Source organism: Aythya ferina, assembly GCF_964211825.1.
Source record: "Aythya ferina genome assembly, chromosome: 25".
Lineage (NCBI taxonomy): Eukaryota > Metazoa > Chordata > Aves > Anseriformes > Anatidae > Aythya > Aythya ferina.
In genome coordinates, this window is record NC_140323.1 from 2,275,744 (window position 1) to 2,294,020 (window position 18,277).

Genomic DNA, 18,277 nt, shown 5'->3' on the forward strand with positions numbered 1-18,277 from the left:
GTTGCTGATGACGTAAGCTAAAAAGAAATTAGGCACAAACATCACAGGAGCCACATAAACGGAGAATTCATAGTTTATAGTAACTGAGCAGCACTGGTATTTATGAACTGTTCTGCATCTCTCCTGGTGGCACTCCTGAGATCTATTAAAACAACTCATGAAATATACCAGTTTGATTATCTCTACATATAAGCTTTTTTATGAAATCTTGGAGAAATTCAAGCAGCTATTTAGTGTGAGATATATTCAGAAATAATTACTTTGACTTAACCAGAGATTTGTTTTGCTTGTACACTAAATGGTTTCAATGCATTACTTCATTTCTGAGTAGCCATAGCTTAAAAAAAATCAACATTCCACACATTATTGTGGAAAATGTTTGCATCTTTCACATCAAAGCATTGTTCTAACTATGCTCTATTGATTTCAGTGGAATTGAAGTGGTTCTAAAGTAATGGCTAGAAAGTTTGGCGACCAGCTTCATAAGCAATCTCTCCCATACTACACATCCAGATCTGAGGTGGAGTTTGAAAGCAGTACGTCATTTTGGTTAAAGCATAACAAAGTTGAGAATTTACTTTGGAAACAGTTTTTTATAAAGATTGTATACAGTTTGCTCCGCTCTTCCTCAGTCTTCCAAGCATGCTAGAACAGTATCAGCAACATTCAAGCCATTTGAAGGTACATTTCTATATTTAAATTTGATATTAGATAGATATCACGTTAGTAATTGAACTGAATGTAAATAGCGCATGGTACTACAGATCACTTCCCTCCATCCAAAGAGATGCCAGAGCGTTTCTGTGGTATGTCAGGCTATAGGCACAGATTTCACTAAACCTAGAGATCCACAAGCAACGTGAGCCACTCTGGTCTCCTTCCTTTATCCATTTAAGAAATGTTATTAGAATTTACACAGGGCTTCCAAATTGATTCCCCCTTCATTCTATTTCAGCTTTTAATATAAAGTAGACAATTTGCTGTATAGGGGCTCTTAAGTAGTTTATTGTGCCATTTAAGATGTTTGTGGAATCACTGAAGTAGCTGCAGATTTGTCCATTCCTGAGTGATTGTACAGTGCTGGCTGACAAAGAACACCCACCTTATTATGTACCTCTACTGACACAACCGAAGAATAGCACATGTGAGAAGGAAAACGGGCACTTGGAAGACTAGCAGACTTCTTAAAGGAAAGAACACCCTTGGGTAATACAATCTTCAAATGTGAAGGATGAACTGAAACCACTATTGCCTGTGAGGAATTTTACTTTGCACAACCCTTAAAGCTATGAAATTCCTCTCAACATAAAAAGTGGAAAAAACCCACCAGAAAACAGACTGCTCATTTATGAACCAGTCTGGATCATCTAGAATTTCTGCTAAGATTAAATTACACCCCTGCATGAATCACATTTTATCATAAAAGCTTTCCATTCTAACACCTTATTTACACAGATTACTAAACAAGTCACTACCACTTCAATCTGTAAGTTAGTTTTAAATTGAAATATTTCCTAGTCCTCATTTTTGTACCGAAGACAATACATACATACACATAAGGAGTAATACAGGTTCTAACTAATCACTGCAGTATCTTCTGATGATTATTTTTCTATCAGTTTAAAATAGTGACCTCTACATTGAGGTGCTAATATGTATATAAAAGCCTACACAAACAATATTGCACAAAGTAAGATTTATCGTAGAGTAACATATTTTAGAGACCCTTATAAAGAGAAGAGTAATAATTGATATTAAAAAGATGCATCCAGAACTAACACAGCATCTCTGCTTTTGTCTAGTCTAACATAGTGTTTCAAATCTTTCCTACCCCACTGAGGATCAGAACAAAGTTATCTGGACACAGCTTAACTTGCACCAAAACCCAACTTGTACTCTAAATGTGGGTAGGGGGAAGGGAGAGGGTGAGAGGGACAGGACTCTTCCTTTTGATGACTGGAAAGGGCAATAATAAATGGGGTAAGTGAAAGTCAAATACAGATTACACATTAACATTTAGAAATATTGAAAGATTGTTCAAGAACTGTTGATAGCTGACACTCTACGTATTTAGCACGTGCCACTGATTTTTCCACAGTACCTGGGCACCCAAAAGCTACACATGGAAACAGCAGTCCAATGCCATAATACTTTTTATTGTGAAACAGTAATACAGAACTTCCTAGAATAAGGACATTCTTGTTGTGTAAGTCAGTTACCAACTCAACGCTATTATATTAAGTGCATCAGTACAAGGGAAAGTGTGGTTCCATTGGACATATATTACGACCTGATCAAAACAAGCTGCCAAGTTGGTTAGCATTTTAAAGCCTTAAAGTGCTCAAAGATAGCAGTTTCCTCCATAAGACTACCAATAGATTCTCTGATTTTGACACTAGTATTAATCATGTTCCGGGAAGATGTACTTTGGAAGCAAAACCCTCACACCAAATACTAATAAGCAGTGCTATGAAAAGTGTTAGGTCAGTAAGTCATTGCATTTCAACAGGATCAGACACTTTCTTCAGTTAATTTTACAGATCACCTTTGTAGGAACTGTAAGAAATACAGATCAATTTCTAGAGCTTGTATATAAACCAACTTGTATATAAACCAACATGTCAACAACAGACATACCAAAAATTTCACAAAACATCAACAAAAGTGCTGTGCTTTCTCTTTTTTTAAGCAATTAAAATGAGATGGGAAAGTTCTTTGTAAGCCTTCTACAAAAACATCACTTTCTGGTGAAGAATAAAGTAAAAACAGGGAAATAACACTGACCAATACAGTTCAATCATTTTATGTTCCTGGAGGAATTTCATTCTGATTTTGAGGAGATATTCAATATCTCTTTACTGAAACAGAAAGAAGTGGTAGACCACTGTTACAGGTTGTACTAAGGGGTTAAAATACAACTTGAATTTTGCATAATCTGTGTAAAAAAGATATGCTTGACATTTTGGAATGTCACCTTTCTCTATAGAATTATAGGCAAGATTTCTCCAATAAAACATAAGCCAGTTATAAAACTATAACTTCACATCAAAATTTTAAAAAGTTGTTAAAAAATGTTTGATTATATACATATCACACAGAAGAGCCTGCATGACCCTGTGGATTGTGTTGCTGATTAGACTCTACTTTAAAAGCTGGAAGGGGCTGGGCCACCTGATGTGGTTGCACAAGTCCTGATATTGAAGAAACAGAGGAAGAAAGCACCCCTGTTGTAAGCTGCATTTCTGTACCTGGTTCTTCAGCCTCTATTTTTACACTCACACATTGTGATTCACCTTCTGACTCTGTCTTTCCAGGAACGCTACTGTTCAAGTTTGAATCGCTTTCTGTACTTTGAGAAGTCTCCCCCACAGGGTGATATTGTTTAAGTCTTATGTGCCAAGCTAAGCTGCAGACTGCTGACACTGTTTTGAACTGATGAATGACATTTCTAGGGATGAAGTAGATGTCATTGTCACACAACTGAATTCTAGCATAGCGAATGCCTTCCCGTCTCATTTGGTTTAGTTTGGCTTCATCCACCCATTGAACACACTGGGAGAAGGAAAGATGGTAAAGTTAGTGGTATACTCTGTTCAGGGTAAACAATTCAGTATCCACCTATTTTCAACACACTTTGTACCTTGATCAGAATGCAGCTATTCAAACAGGTAAGAGTTCATTTTTTAAAATTACATTAAAAAAAATCCAACTCTCATTTATCTAATGTGTACATCTTTGAGAGGATGATGAACAGCTGAAAACACTCTACAGTCATAGCTGAAAACAGTAGATTTGACATAAGGCTGCATTGTTTTGGCTGCCAGAACTGAGTTTAGATGCCTTCATATCCTAAGGCAACATCAGGGTATTAAAAAGACAGAAAGAGGCATACATGATTTTTAATCAATTTAAAATTGTTCCTATAGCATATACTTTCTAGACACTGTTTGTTACTACTAGCTAGTACAGGGAGCTACCTACCCAGCAGGCTTCAGTACTTAGATACTGCATAGACCTCTTATTACCAACAGGAGGTAGAACAAACATAAACAAACCCAAAGGAGAAAGAAGGAAAATGATTAACATTAAGTCAGCAATACCTCCACCCAGAAATAGTGCTGGGAGATAACAACCCAACCTGACTACACACAGTCCTGGGCAGCCTGCCCTAGCTGAACCTGCTTGCGCAGAGGGGCTGGACTTGATCTTAATATGTCACTTCCAACCTCAGTAAATCTGTGATTCTGTGAAAGATACCTGCCATTTCTTATCTTCAAAATTATTACTAAGCAATTGAAAATTCACACATTGTTGAAAAATTACTTAAAAGTATGAAACATTCCACAAGCATTATGTCGAGATGTGAGATGTCAAGATGCGAGATGAATGTTTAAAGGCATTGACACAGTATAAAAGCTGGCATTCCAGTCCCAATGGCAAGGTGCCTGCAGCAATCATTGCAACCCCTAGGACAAGTTAAAAAAAAAAGAAAGACCTTGTGGAAAAGTCACCTGAGACACCCATCAATAATTCCAAAGTGTATAGTTAAAACCTGGGTATCTGAGATAAAAACTGGAAAAGTAATTCCCATTGGACTCAACTACAAGTAAATACCTGCCAGAATCTTTTATGCAAAAAAAAAAGTTACTTTTATACTGGAGACATATCAGTGGTATATTTTTTCTCTACAGTATACTTTTTGTAATGCATTTATTCCAGATCAGTAGATTTTGCTCTGTGAGGGTTGCTGGTCTCAGGTTATTTCAGTCATCATAACTGTAAAACTAAGACACTGAGGTGAGACTGGCAGAAGAATACAAAGTGATTCACAGCACAGATCCCAGCTTGGTGGAAAGGAAACAAGGAAAATTGCTTAAGGGAGGCAAGAACTGAGAGCCACTGGGGATGCAGAAGGGCTGGCTATAGAGCAAATCTGAAAGCTATCAGAAGCTATCTCCAAAATACTAAGAATGAGCTGTCAGTAGGAAAGATTAAATACCTGTGACACTGGTGGTTCATGCAGGTCCAACTGAAGTCTCTGCACAACATCAGTGAAATCTTCAGCATGGAAACAAACCACATCTTTGGTTATACGAGGCTGGTCACTCCTAGAAAGAGATAATTACAGGAATTTTTAAACAACTTGACTTATAGATAATTGCTTCGTTGAACGAGCTGCTTCAGTTTTCTTCTGGACACGAAGTCTAATCACTCCTCAGTAAATATGCATGTTATTTAGGAAAGTAGGTATTATTTGTAGGTTTTTCTTTTTTTTTTTCATTTTACTTTACTGATGCATGCACAACAGAAGTGATGATTTTTGTGGACAAATACTATATTGACATGTCAGACAAGGAGGTTCAAATTGCTGCTATACCGAAGTATCCTGTAAATTCTAGAAGCCAAAACTTACCTCAATTCTTCCATTGTACAATTATACAGAATAATCCTGATTAAAGAAATGTAACAATGCAGCACTTTGAAACTGTAATAAGGACAATATTAGTCAGCTGTTTTTTGTCTAATGGCTGTGAATCGGTAAAGGAAGTTCTGGCAGCTTTTATTCATATGAAAATCTAATAATATTGCTAATGATGCTACCAAAATTCTACTGTAATTGTCCAAAATAACCATGAGAGTCTGTAGTTTCTACGCAAGATCAACAGCAATGCCTTAAGTACACAAAATGAAAAAGCATTGTAGCTATGAAGTTAATTACATCACTGATCTTCGATTACTGTTTACAAGAGTTGCATTAATATACCTGCTCAGGAAATGAACAATCACAGATGATGGTCCGGGCGTGGTATCTTGAGGCTTTTTTTTGTATGTCACTAAAATTTTCTGCAGACTGCTGTTACAACTTTTGTACTGCCTCAACAAGAGAGAAAATAATAGATACATAGCCTATATTTCTCACCTCTAGACTGCATTTATTTCAGTACAGGCTTTAGACAATTTCTTTAATGAGGCTTGTTTTCCAACAAGTTTTCTTAAGAGAGAAAAATATTTAGACTTGCCCCCACCCATGGTAATAGTCCCATTTTGGTGGTACTTACCATTCCCCAAACTGCACAGCCTTCAGAACACCTACAGCAGCCGTACTCTGCCAGTCAAATCCTTGACCCACATGATCAGCGTGAGCCCTCGTTCGGTCTTCAAACAGAACCTCACGGGGCTCACTGGTCCGAGGTAGGTACTGGAGATTCTTTATTTCATTCATTGACCTATAACATGATTAAAAGGCATACTAAAAAATATGGCAGACTACTCAGAAAATAAATGCTTGTATTAAAATACTCCTAAAGTATTGTATACAGCAGGCTTCAAAATCAAAGACTGACTTTATCTAGGTATTGGACAATAAAAGATTGAATCAAATACAACTAAGTACAATTCAGGTTATGAGATCAAACTTCATAAAATAACAAATGCAATTGCTAAAAAAATATATATTTTTTTTCCACCTGTGGTAAAAACATTCTTCCAGAAACTTAATGGCAAGTAAAATAGAGCTATTTTAACAGATACTAAATTATTTAATTATTTAGAAGTACCTCCAGAAATTCTGCTGGAAATTATGATTAAAATACGCTTCCAATTCTTAAACTCCTAAAATTTCTACAGCACACTCTTTCTGAGAAAGATAGCAAGTTTATATATGTGCACCATATTATTTCCTGAGAAGGAAGACAGTATCACAACTGTTTTAGCACTAACATTAAAATCCAACTCTAATGGTATAAAGGATCTGATATGTTTAAGAGCATTTCACCCACACAATTAGTTCTTTCCACGGAAGTTAGCTGAATAAGCATATCTCCTGAAGGACAATCAAAACAGGTGCCAGTATTAATGAAGCATTGATCAAAGACATATTAAAATAAAAAGTGATGAAATAAAATAACCATCATAAATAACACATTTGGCTTAATTCACTAGGCCAATTTTTAAAGAAAAATGAAAATGTAAAGCTTCAGCCTGTGAATCAGCCTTCTGAAAGAACTAATAATATATAAAATAGCAGTTTTGTTCTCAAATCTAAAGCATACGTAACTGCACTGTTTTTCCTTTAATACAGAAAAAAGCATTACCGGCGTCGCTTGAATGGTGATTTTGGCATATCAGCTGTTGGGATCATCTGCTCTCCTGGTCTCACCCACATTATGGGACCATCATCACTTTGTGACCTGCACTGAAGTCTGAGACTAGAAAGAGTACCCCAGGGCAAAGTCATCTAAGAAAACAGAGCACAAAGCACTGGATGAGATGGATATATTAAACAGTGTCTTTAGTAAAACTAGTTTGAACCTACTGTCAGAGAAATAGTATAAAAACTGACATTCTGAGAGGTAAAATATATTGCAAGCTCCCTTTACCTAACTTAGGTTTTAGGGAAGTAGATAAATGATTAGGTAGTGTGTGTATATATATGACAATAAACTCCACTTAATTTTTGAATTATTTCCAAAACTGTAGCAAGTCAGTTCAACTTTCATTTGGGCACAGGAAAGAACGTACCTCAATCTTCGGTAGTTCCAATGATAAACACATCAATGGAGAAAATATTTGTAAGGTTTCTAATTACTTTAAAATATATGAAACTTCATAATCATTTAAATATCTGTAGGTCTTTAAAGAAAGCACCACAAGTTACTGCTTACTCTCAGAAATGGAGATTCTTCTAACATATCTAGAAATTCTGGGAAGTAGTCCCCAACTTCTTCATCAACAGCTCCAACAAGACTGATCTGCCGCATTGGTCCTGCTCTGTAGGTTCCACAGCAGTATGTTCGATTGACCTGAGTAGCCAGAAAGGAAAAAACACCACCACTTAAGTTTCAAGAGATTCATTTTTAATATAATGCGCTAGGCCATAGCCCAGTGTTCATACAAACCTACAACTATTTCATTAGAGATGGCTCTAGGAATATGCAAAGAGACTGTTTGGAACGTCCTTATCTGTAGGGTACCCCAGGAGAAAATAACTCCTGTTTAAATGACTGATAGCACATGATTCTATAGGTTGAATAATAGGAAGTTAGTATCTGACTAATTCAGGAACAACTCAACGCTTTCATGCTGATTTGAGAAAATTGCCACGTGAAGTTTCTTTGCAACTCAGTTTCTGTTTGCTGGTGAAAGACTATTTATCAGCACAGCTGAGTATTGCTTCTTCATTTCAAACTGTATACTACTGAAATATGTACATTCTTCATTTCAGTCGTGTCCTGAACGTCTTCCCCTCTGACCAGTGAAAAATCTGTGTCCCCTGCAGGTAGTGGTTCTGACAATGTTGCGATAGCAATGAACTTCGGGACCTGAGAGGTCTAACCAGAAGTCAGTGGTCAGGTGTACATTTTGGTGTTTATCTACAACAATCTTAAGATTACCATTTGTAACAACCTGTGACCAGAAACACCTTAACCTGTTTTTTGACATCCCATGCAGCAGTGTCCCACTTTCTCAGATCATCTGGATACTTTTCTTGCCAATTTCCCATTCCCAGGGGAGAACCAGCAGCAAGACTCCATCATTCTCTAGCCTTTTTGTATGGACTGCAGCTGTAATGTGCCACATTGCCACAGAGTACATTGTACGTAGATGCTGCAGCTATTCAGTCTTAAAAGATCACCAATTCTGCAATAAGTCTGTATTCTCAAATTCATCTGAAGTCCAACGTTCCATCACCCTTCAGAAGCCTCCCTATATTCATCATATGGTTCCAGTGGTGAAAAGCTACAGCCCAGCACAGAGATGTGTATGAAGTAATTAGTTCTAAAGCACTGCGCTTAGTTTTTCAGACAATAAAACAAGTGTAGTTAAACTACTCCATGAAGTCATTAAAAATAAATTAGGATAGATTAATAAAGACTTAGAGCTACTGCTGCAATTTTATCCTGTAGCAGCAATCACAGATACTGGGAATAATTATAGGAGTTCAGTTCACTCCTTTTTCCAGGGTCTTTGTTTAGCTTTGTGTATAGCCAGTTGACAGTTCTGTAGTGATCAGACACATTGGTACTTCAATGAAAAGCTAAGAAGGAGCCAAAGATGATTTCATGTACAGCTTTATTCCTCAGCCCAAAGCTCCCCGCTATACCACATCACCTCTCCCTGCAGATACATGGCTTTACATCCACACTCTGGTCCTTAAACCAGTTAAATTTAACTGCCTGGTGCTATTGAAGTAAATGAGAAAGACTATTTCCAGCTGAGTTATGGTCTACTGTAATGACTTGAGGTTCACTAGTACTTCACAGGTGTTTGTCATGAAAGTCAAAATTGGTAAACACCACATGCAAGATTTTCCTTTAAAAGAGTAGTGTTTCCAAAAGGAAGAGAAAACTAGGAGCTTTGACAGTACTTTTAATTTACTGGAATGAGATTCAAAAATAGAGAATGAGAGTTAGAAAGAAGACACTAAAAATACTTTTAGGAAATCCCAGATTTCTGTTTAGTTTCAGTGTAAACACATGCTGTTTTTTAATTCTCAAGTGTTTATATTGCTTTAAGTTATTAAAAGCTACCTGCCAACTCATTGCAGTCCCAGCAGGCTGGGGTATTCATCTCAAGCACCTCAGTAGTCATCAGCATTAGATTTCAGCAGTTTAATATTGTCAAAAAATTCCCTAATATGTAGCTTTTCTCCCCTCAATTCCTTCAGAGCTGCACTAACACAATTCAGTGGTATTAGTATTTGTGGTCTTAACAATATGGACTACGCTAGGACCTTGCATACTAAGAAACGTGTTCATCGCTGTCTGAAAGAACAGGCATTTCAGTATTAGAATAAGCCAGAGCCAATACAAGCAAAAACACAGCACATTCAGTGTTAAATATTTTAATATACAGAAATCAAAAATGATATAATATAAATTCACATTGGAGTGATTTGCTTTTAATTATTCAGTTTGCATTATTCTCACTGCCCTGAGAACAGAGAAATTCACCTTGCAAATGAACTAACCATTAGATTTCGTGAAGTCTTCCAGATTCAAGACCTTACTTCGAATAGAAGACACCTCCTATTGATACTCATTTTGTCTGAACGGGTACAAAGTGAGTTGAACGTTGTACAAGCCAGCAGTCAAGTTAGCTTCCAGTGAATTTGATTTCTTGACACAACACAGCATGGTTCAGTACAGCATATGAGTTCACATATACAAAAGGTTCACCTTAAAATTGAGGTGATTTACTTGAGCATCCTCAACTGACAATAAAATCAGCGTTAGAGCGTACAAACTTCCTGTGACACGCTTAATCTGCAAAGGCATGATGTTCTATAACATAATTGTTTTGCATGTTTTCTCATACAAGAAGGTCCAGAAGAGTAAATTAAACAAATTGGTCATTCCTTAGTGCTGCCAAGGAATAGCCGTAAGCCTGAGTTATCCTCGCTGTTCTCTGAAGCAGAGCATTTTAGCCACCTCTAAAGATAAGCTAGCTTGCAGGACTCGAGCTTTAGCAGAACGCATCTGCCATAGTTGAAGCCATCATGTATTTAAGTGCATCTTTAAACTATTATAGCATTGCCTATACTCTGAAGACTCGTGTTTCAGTTGTCTTAGAAGTGTGACAGCTATTTCCATATGTGCTTGTTCAGTGTGTGAACCACACTAACATACTTCAACTGGAGAAGATTAACCAGACATGCCAAAGCTGGGTTTCGAGAGGCATTTCAACCTAACTGAACCTAGTGTCATGACTCAAGTTTAGAGTACTTAAAATAGAATTGAAATACCAGCATACACTGTAACCCTGGGAAGCCTCTTATTCATTACCATACATTCCTCACATATATTTATAGTACAAGCTATTCATGTTCACAAGACCAAGACATCCACCAGGAAAGAGTATTATTGTTAAATATCCAGTTGGCACCATTTAGCTATTTTAGGGGACCATCACATACACTCAAAGTAAATTAGAATGTAATCATGTCAGAGAACATGGTGTAAGTAACTAATACAGAAGGCTTTGAAACCTAGCTTATAGACAAGCCTCACATCTGTATAGCACATGCAGAAATGTGCATCATGTAGAAGTGCTCTGCTGATAGCAGCTGTCTGTATGCTCATACATTGAGCTGATCTTGGAGCAATATGCACTCTGATGCAGCTGTCAGAGCAAGGAATTACTTAGTCCACAAAGTAGAAGCTGTTCTAAAGTAAGTGCTGCAGAGCTATCAATTGTCAAAGAAGCTCATAAGCTAAGTAGTGCAATTACTAATTTAATGTTTACTATGCTAAATGCTGGACACTATTAAAAGACAATGCAAGTCACCATACAGTAACTCTGTAAGGCAGTAACTGCTTTTCCAATGCAAATCTAGCTTACAACTATTTGGTAATCTTCAGAGAGATCCAGACAGCCCACCACAAGCATTACAGTGTCAAAGTCTGTTGCTAAAGGACGTCTGTTCCAGCAGTGCTGAAGTGCAGTGGACTGTGGCATTCCAGATTTTTCCTTCCAACCAAAGGACCAGTATTTGAGACCTTAACTTCATCTAAAGGCTTAGAAAGAAACATCAGTTTGAATCTGTTTTCAATCTAGACTGAGGGAGAAAAAAAATAATTCCATCTGCTACAAACTTACCTAAAGTGTAACATTGCTGCATATTCAAGACTTTCCCAAGCTTGATGACAGGAGTCCAGTGTAAGACTCCAGGATGAAAACCTCTTAAAGCTAGCTGTTAGTATTGTTACATCCATTTAAGTTGCATGAGAGAACTTGACTCTTAGGACTAGCTTTCAGAGCTTAGTTTCTCTTCCCAAAACCAACGATGAAAAGGTTTTACTTCTACAGAATTTAAAGTAGTTTAAGCCTATACACTACCTTGATGTTCACAGTAAAGTGAAAGTCTTTTTCAATGAAAATTAGAAGCCATTCCACTCATCTCTCTGAAGTTGGAAAGCAACTACCAAGTAACACCCTGCATCAGCTGCTGATGTTAAAAAAACTCATCTACCATGCATGACATACTGAACCTGAAAGGCACTGAAAGGCAAATACTACAACTGCTTTTTCCTTCAGTTGATCTTTTTTGGTTTTGCTTTGCAATCTAACCAACTGTTAATACAGACTTGCCTATTGTTCAAACAGCATGGGTTCTTCCCAGCTCAGAAAATAAACCAGTACCTTGGAAGACCAGTAGAGATCTGTCTACAGGTCAGGGTTAGTGGTGTCTGAAATGTGATTCACTGCGCACACAAGAGAACTTTCAGCAGAAACAATCACAGTAGAAGTCCCAACATAATCTTTACCTGCTTAGGGAAAAATTGTGCCTCACCTATTTTAGGCCATCCCCACTCTGTATTAATGAAATTACTCAAATCCAGATGTTACACAACTTGCATGCCTTTAAGCTGTTCTTACCTGAGAGTGAAAATTTGAAATTGTTGTTGTTTCAATGTCCTTCTTGCCCAAAATTTCCATTTTCACTGGAGTGTTAGGAAAGTTAAAAGCAAAGTAATCCAGGAAGTCTGGTAAATAAGCAGCTGCTCCATGTACTATTGCTAAAGCATAGTAAGCTGCATTTTTATCGTTTTCACTGAATGACAAAGCAAGGAACTCTTCTGCAAATCTCTCCATCTCCACTGGAGACAAAAATGAGAGTTCATCCATGTAAGCATGAAGGACCAGAGCGCCACCATTAGACTGATGTTCTTCATGAATGAAGTTACTAAATTTAGTGCCAGTTTTCAAGAAGCTGCTGCGAACAGAATGCTCCTGGTGCGTCACAAATGGTGTTTGTACTCCCTGGGGCACTCGGTACTCCTGCATACCCAAATTCAGTCTGCAGAGCTGCTCATCCTTAAGATACCTGAAGGATTCCTTGTTTATTTCTAAGTTATCACAATGTCCTTGAGACAAAGTCTCTTTGTCAATGCGAGTAAGTCCAGCACACACCGTCTGCACTTCTTTGTTGTACATCTTCAGGCGTTTTCCTCTCATATCTTCCCGGTGTTTCTTTTTCTTTTTTTTCTTTATCTTCTTCATTATAAGACTGTCAGCTCGCTGGGTTTTGCCATTTTCGTCTTGAGTTTCTGGCAGCAATAACAGAGAGGAGATTAGAGTTCTGCAATTCTAGCATATTCACACAAAATGAATGAAGACCTCACTTCCTAAGGCTATCTATTCCCACAAAGACTGACCAATGGTAACACCTTGTCTTTTGGCTTACGAGACAATTATAGAATAAAAACATGCCGTACACCTCTGTTATGCAAGGAAGCTTTGAATTAAGAAGAACACCCAAATTCAAGTTTAGTATTTTAGAAATATTTTGATTCGTAACAACTTCATTAGAATACCTTTAAAAGGAATGCTTATTTCAGAGCATCTAAATTAAGATGCATCATTAACTTCTGACATTTAAGGCAGTGAATGGGAAGAGGATAAACAACTATGCATAACATTCAGACTTTCCTTCCAGAATACCTCCCTGATTTTGGATCCAAAATATAGAAGCAAAGGAGAATGCTGCCAAAGATGTGCAAGCGTTATTAACATTTAGAAGAAAAAGAAACTTAGAGCAGTTCACTTTCTGGCAAAAAAAAATCTTTGACTACTGATCTTTCTTACTGAAGTCTAGAACTGATATTTCCAAGACACTGAGGATATTGCTAAACAAAATTAAGTTTCAAATCCAGCTGACACTTCTGATAAAGTAAAATATAAAGCTATTTGTAACACAGCTGGTATCTGGTTTCACCAGAAAATTGTGCTGTGTATTAATACATAATCTTTTGTCTGACAATGTCCAAAAAAGGATTTTAACTGGTAGCACTACTCTCACAGCCCGCTTAGTCTGACAGTTACCAGGCTGCACAAGGCATGGCAGAAAGCAAAGTACATGGCAAAAAGAGGTCATTCGGACTGCAGAAGCCTATTAGACATACTAGCAATTAGATGTGTTTTTAAGTCTGCTCTACTCAACTGGCACCAGACTTCGCAGTTCTTCAAAAACTATCCCAAGGCATTCAGTCCTCAGTTAACAGCTTGCTGAAAGGCCTCCTGAGGGACCGCATACTGGCCTTTATCAGAACACAAGTATCAAAATATCACATCCATGTTTTCAGCCACCTTGTCCTAGCCTGTTTTACAGTTGACTATATAGTTAATTCAGAGCTAAAAACCCTACACTTTTTTTTAGGGTTCAGTTTTTCCAAGTTAAAATACTGAAAGGTTAGGCAACAAGTACTAAGAATCAGTTCTGTCAAGCAACATGTAGCAGCTTAATTGCTTATCTTTTAGTGTTAAGAAATAATTCACACAATGTAGCAAGTGACAGAGATGCAATCTGATGCTCAGCTGCTAAAAAGCTCAATTGTCAGAGTTTTAATCTGCTCAAATCAAAGAACTGGTTTAATGCCAATGATGCACATACCTAAGTGCCACACTGCTGGGACCATTACGGGGATCAGAACAGCCAGCTGTTGACGTTAATAGCTGACTAGAACACACAACAGCTAAGCTTTCACCAGTTTCCCATGGCACAAAATCTTGTGCTAACAGTTTCCTTTTTTGCCCACAAAGCGATACAATTTCTATTCCATCTTTATTCTCTTGCTCTAACTTGTAGTTAAAGAAAAAATTGTATTGCACTGATCTATGAGGAAAAGCTGTAATAAACACACATAGCTTCAAGTTATTTAGTTTAACCACGGTGTTTAACTGTGTCATTAATAATTTGGTCTCAGCACTCTTTACTTGAGATGGCTGACCTTCACAACAGCCTGCTGTAACGAACAGAATTACTCACGAAGCAAAGAAATAGTTGATTGCTTAATGCTAGCTTCGTACAACTGTCCTAGGACCTGAAATACAAGTTTTCCACAGTACTGCTGCTATGCCTGAGCTCTTACAGACAGCAAGTGTCCTTATTTTTCATTACAACCATGGAAACCTTGAGAAGACAGTTTCAGCTGAGACACCAAAACAGCTGGTACAGTTCTTTGAACCAGCTTCCCTGGAAGTCTCAGAAGTGAAGCTTGCACAAGCTTACTCAGTCAGTGAGCTACGACGTACAGATACTGCTTCGCTAGCTGCAACAAGCAGACTAACCACACAGGTGATCTTAGACCTGCTGTGTCCAGAGAGTCCAAGTCCAAGCTGAAACTACAGAAGAGTTTCAAGTGTCCACAGGGCTGCTGGGAACACTTCCTTGCAGGTGTTTCTCAGTTAATTTTTAGATATTAAAGGTGTTTTATTTGAAGGATTTCTAATTATATGAATTGTAGATATATTTTTTTAGAAGTCAGATAAGCTCAAGTTCTAATTAAGAATATCTTCCTGTTTGAAGATACTCCCTAATAACAGACCTACACTTAGCACCCTGAATTTTGGGGCATCCATCAAACACTAGTCCATTTTCAGGATAAAAGCCACCCAGACCCCCTTCCACTGCCGCATCCTCTGAACACAACAGGGTCCCAGGATTAGTCAGAGTAACCACTGCATCGAGGAAGCTTGACAGTGACATTTGGGGAATGCCTGACAGTCTTGATAGAAATACAATTTTTACTTTAAAGAAGTGGAAAGACTCCAGCATTTCATATACCAAAAAAAATCTCATCAGCAGACTACGGGTTCCCACAGCAAGGTAGAATAACAGCACTGCCAATAACAGCTCCTCTGAAGTTATCACACAACTGAACGCCCTAGTCACTATCACTATTAGCAACAAAAAAAACACCGGAGATGTTTATTATCACCTGTGGCCAAAGATAAGAATATAAGCAAGAAACAGGCAGCTTGATTAGATTATACATTGAAATAGAAGTAGTGAAAGGAGAAAAATAGCTCCCTCCCAAAACCCACTCTATATGCAGTCTAGGACATATAATGAAAAGCTTCAGACTTTGTTAGCAAACAGCTTTCCTTTGCAAATCTGGAATTCAGATGGTAATTTTAATTACTGTTTAAGCCTTCATTAAAGAAGGTCTTATTTGGTTATTGGCCTAGAACCGGCACACAGAAGCATTCCCAGGCTAAGACGGCATACTCCTTGTACTCCTTCAGCTTTTATCAACACTCATCAAGCTAAAATTTGAAGATTACATTCTAATAGCTTTGAGAGCTATTATTCAAAGACAGTGGTTTAGCAGCACTGAACAACAGCGAGAAGTGCGCTTCTGCATGATCACTTCGTCTTTATCAACCAAGCAGCTTTTATCTCCATCTCCACAACAGCTTTGCCCATTCTTCAGACAGCACTAGCAAGTTTATGCTACAGACCTAACCTTTGTAAGCACGTACGTTTTAGGTTTCTTTGGCACAAAACTTTCATGCATACTCCTGGAGCATAATTCATAACATATTAACTTTATTGCAGTTGCTTCTGATCGCGTTGTGCGCTCATACTAAGAGGCTTTCTGTGAAACACTTATCCTGCACTGTACTGAGAGAGAGAGACCTTAAATCCAGGTTCCTGTCTGAAAAACTGAAGCATTTATTTAATAAAAATAAAACCAGCAGCTTCTCGTTTCTAGTCTACATTAACGTAGGTACAATAAGAGGGAAGCTTTACTATCTGAGCACTTGTGTTTTGAAGCTGCACCGAGGGCAGCTCTGCCCAGCAGCAGCATGACAGCAGGCTGGGAGCGCTCCCGATCCTCACACAGCACCTGCTTCTCAGCTCCCCCTGCATCGCTACCAGGGGAAACACGAAGGCTCCCGGAGCTCCGGCTGCACACACAGGCACGGAGCGAGCCCTCGGCGAGCAGCGCTGACAGAGCCTCTCCCCCTCAGCCCAGCCGGGACGTGGCCCTCACCGCCGGGCCCTGGGCTGCGAGCGGCCCCCTCCCCATCCCCGCTCACCTCTCTTGCTGGGCCTCCCGGCCGCACCATCCGCGGGGCTGCTCCGCCTCGCCTTCTGCGGCTGCCCCGCGGCCAGGCGGCCGGGCTCGGGGGCGACAGCGGCGGCGGGGCGATGCCGGTGGTGGTGGTGGCGCCGCTCCTCCAGCGCTGCGGACGGCGGCGGCGGCGGGAGGCCGAGCGGGGAGAAGGCGAAGAGGCCGGCGGCGGGCAGGCCGGGCAGGGCGGCCGGGGGCAGCGGCTCCGCCGGGCCGGGCCCCGCCAGCAGCTGCTGGCTCAGCCGGGCCCGCTTACCGCCCCCCGCAGCCGCCGCTTCACCGGGAGGGCCCCGCCGCCGCCTCCCGGTGCCGCGCGGCCGGCCGGGCCGGTCCCCTGAGGGGAGCGGGGGCGGCTCCTCGGCGGCCCGGGACACGGCGCGCACCGCGGCGACCTGCGCGGCCATTTCACAGGCTCCCTCACACACATTTAAATGGCCCGAGCGCCAGCGGGCAGCGCGCAGGCGCGGCGCGGTGCACCCTGGGAGTTGTAGTTCGCGGCGGCTGTGCCGGGAAGCGTAGTCCGTCCTCCCGCGCAGGCGCGGGTCGCGGCTCGGCCGGCCCGCCGCCCAGCCAATGGCCGTTAATGGGAGGTGCGCGGCGGGGGGGGGGCGGGGCTGCGCCTCAGGGGTGGTTCGGAAATGGCGCCCGGCGCCTCACGGGGAGCGTGTGTATGTTCTTCTCACTGCAGCACAGTTCAGACCCACAAAGTACCAAAAAAAATAAAAATAAAAAAATCACACACACGCACAAAAAAAAAGTAATGTATTTTCAAATTAGTTTGACGTGTTGGCGTTATTTACTTGTCTGATCTTGCATTCAGGGCTTGATCTATGTGGAGGGGAGCATTTAATGCCGTGCAGGGTTGTTTGGTTGTGTGACTGACAACGGGACTTTAAAAGTTTGAAGTGTTTGTATAGAAGCAAAATACAGAAGAGTACGCTATCCCCAAGGGAAACGTAGAAAACTGCCTCTTGCTTCTCAGGTTTAAAGTTTTCCCTTAAAAGGTGTAAGCATCTGTTAAGGTGTATGAAAAGGCGTAATCAGCTGTTTGAGTACAATTCTTACGTATACACGAACATTTTCTCTCCAGTTTCCAGCTTTTGGTCCCCGGGGGCTCCTTGCCTGCACCTGGGTTAAGGCGAGCAGGGCACGGGGCTTCTGTGTGATTTGGGGGTGTGTTAAGCAGCCCCTGGCTCTGCGGGAGCTGGTGGCACTAAGAGGGCTCTGCCTGCCCCCCAGGTGTGGGATTTGCTCTTTGTTGGTGTGGAGCAATCCCCCGTGGGGCTGTGCCTGGACAGGACTGTGCTGGGACCTGGGCCCTGCTTCCCCATGCCCCAAATATTAGGGTATTCAGGCACGGGGCGGTTGCCTGGGTCTCCCTGTGGGGATGGATCCTTTTCCTGCTTAGCTGGGGAAAA

At 40.2% G+C, this 18,277-nt stretch overlaps 1 protein-coding gene across 1 annotated transcript; it reads right to left on the reverse strand.

Moving 5' to 3' along the window:
• Positions 1-2,135: 2,135 nt before the first annotated feature.
• RSBN1 (round spermatid basic protein 1) lies at positions 2,136-17,299 on the reverse strand. Its single transcript, XM_084497572.1, has 7 exons — positions 16,825-17,299; positions 12,379-13,049; positions 7,665-7,802; positions 7,095-7,237; positions 6,060-6,227; positions 5,000-5,108; positions 2,136-3,552 (listed from the first exon to the last, which is right to left on the reverse strand). Exons 1-7 carry the CDS (start codon positions 17,261-17,263, stop codon positions 3,091-3,093), a joined length of 2,130 nt encoding a protein of 709 aa, XP_084353698.1. The 5' UTR covers positions 17,264-17,299; the 3' UTR covers positions 2,136-3,090.
• Between the last annotated feature and the right edge of the window lie 978 nt (positions 17,300-18,277).

What these genes read in the sequence shown, in the direction of transcription:
- RSBN1 (XM_084497572.1), bottom strand. Translation starts at nt 17,263, where the DNA reads ATGGCCGCGCAGGTCGCCGCGGTGCGCGCCGTGTCCCGGGCCGCCGAG. An exon ending in GCTGTGCAGTTTGGGGAATG is followed by an intron (nt 5,109 to 6,059) that starts GTAAGTACCACC and finishes ATCTCTTTCTAG; the next exon opens with GAGTGACCAGCCTCGTATAA. An exon ending in ATGAACCACCAGTGTCACAG is followed by an intron (nt 3,553 to 4,999) that starts GTATTTAATCTT and finishes TCCTTCTCCCAG; the next exon opens with TGTGTTCAATGGGTGGATGA.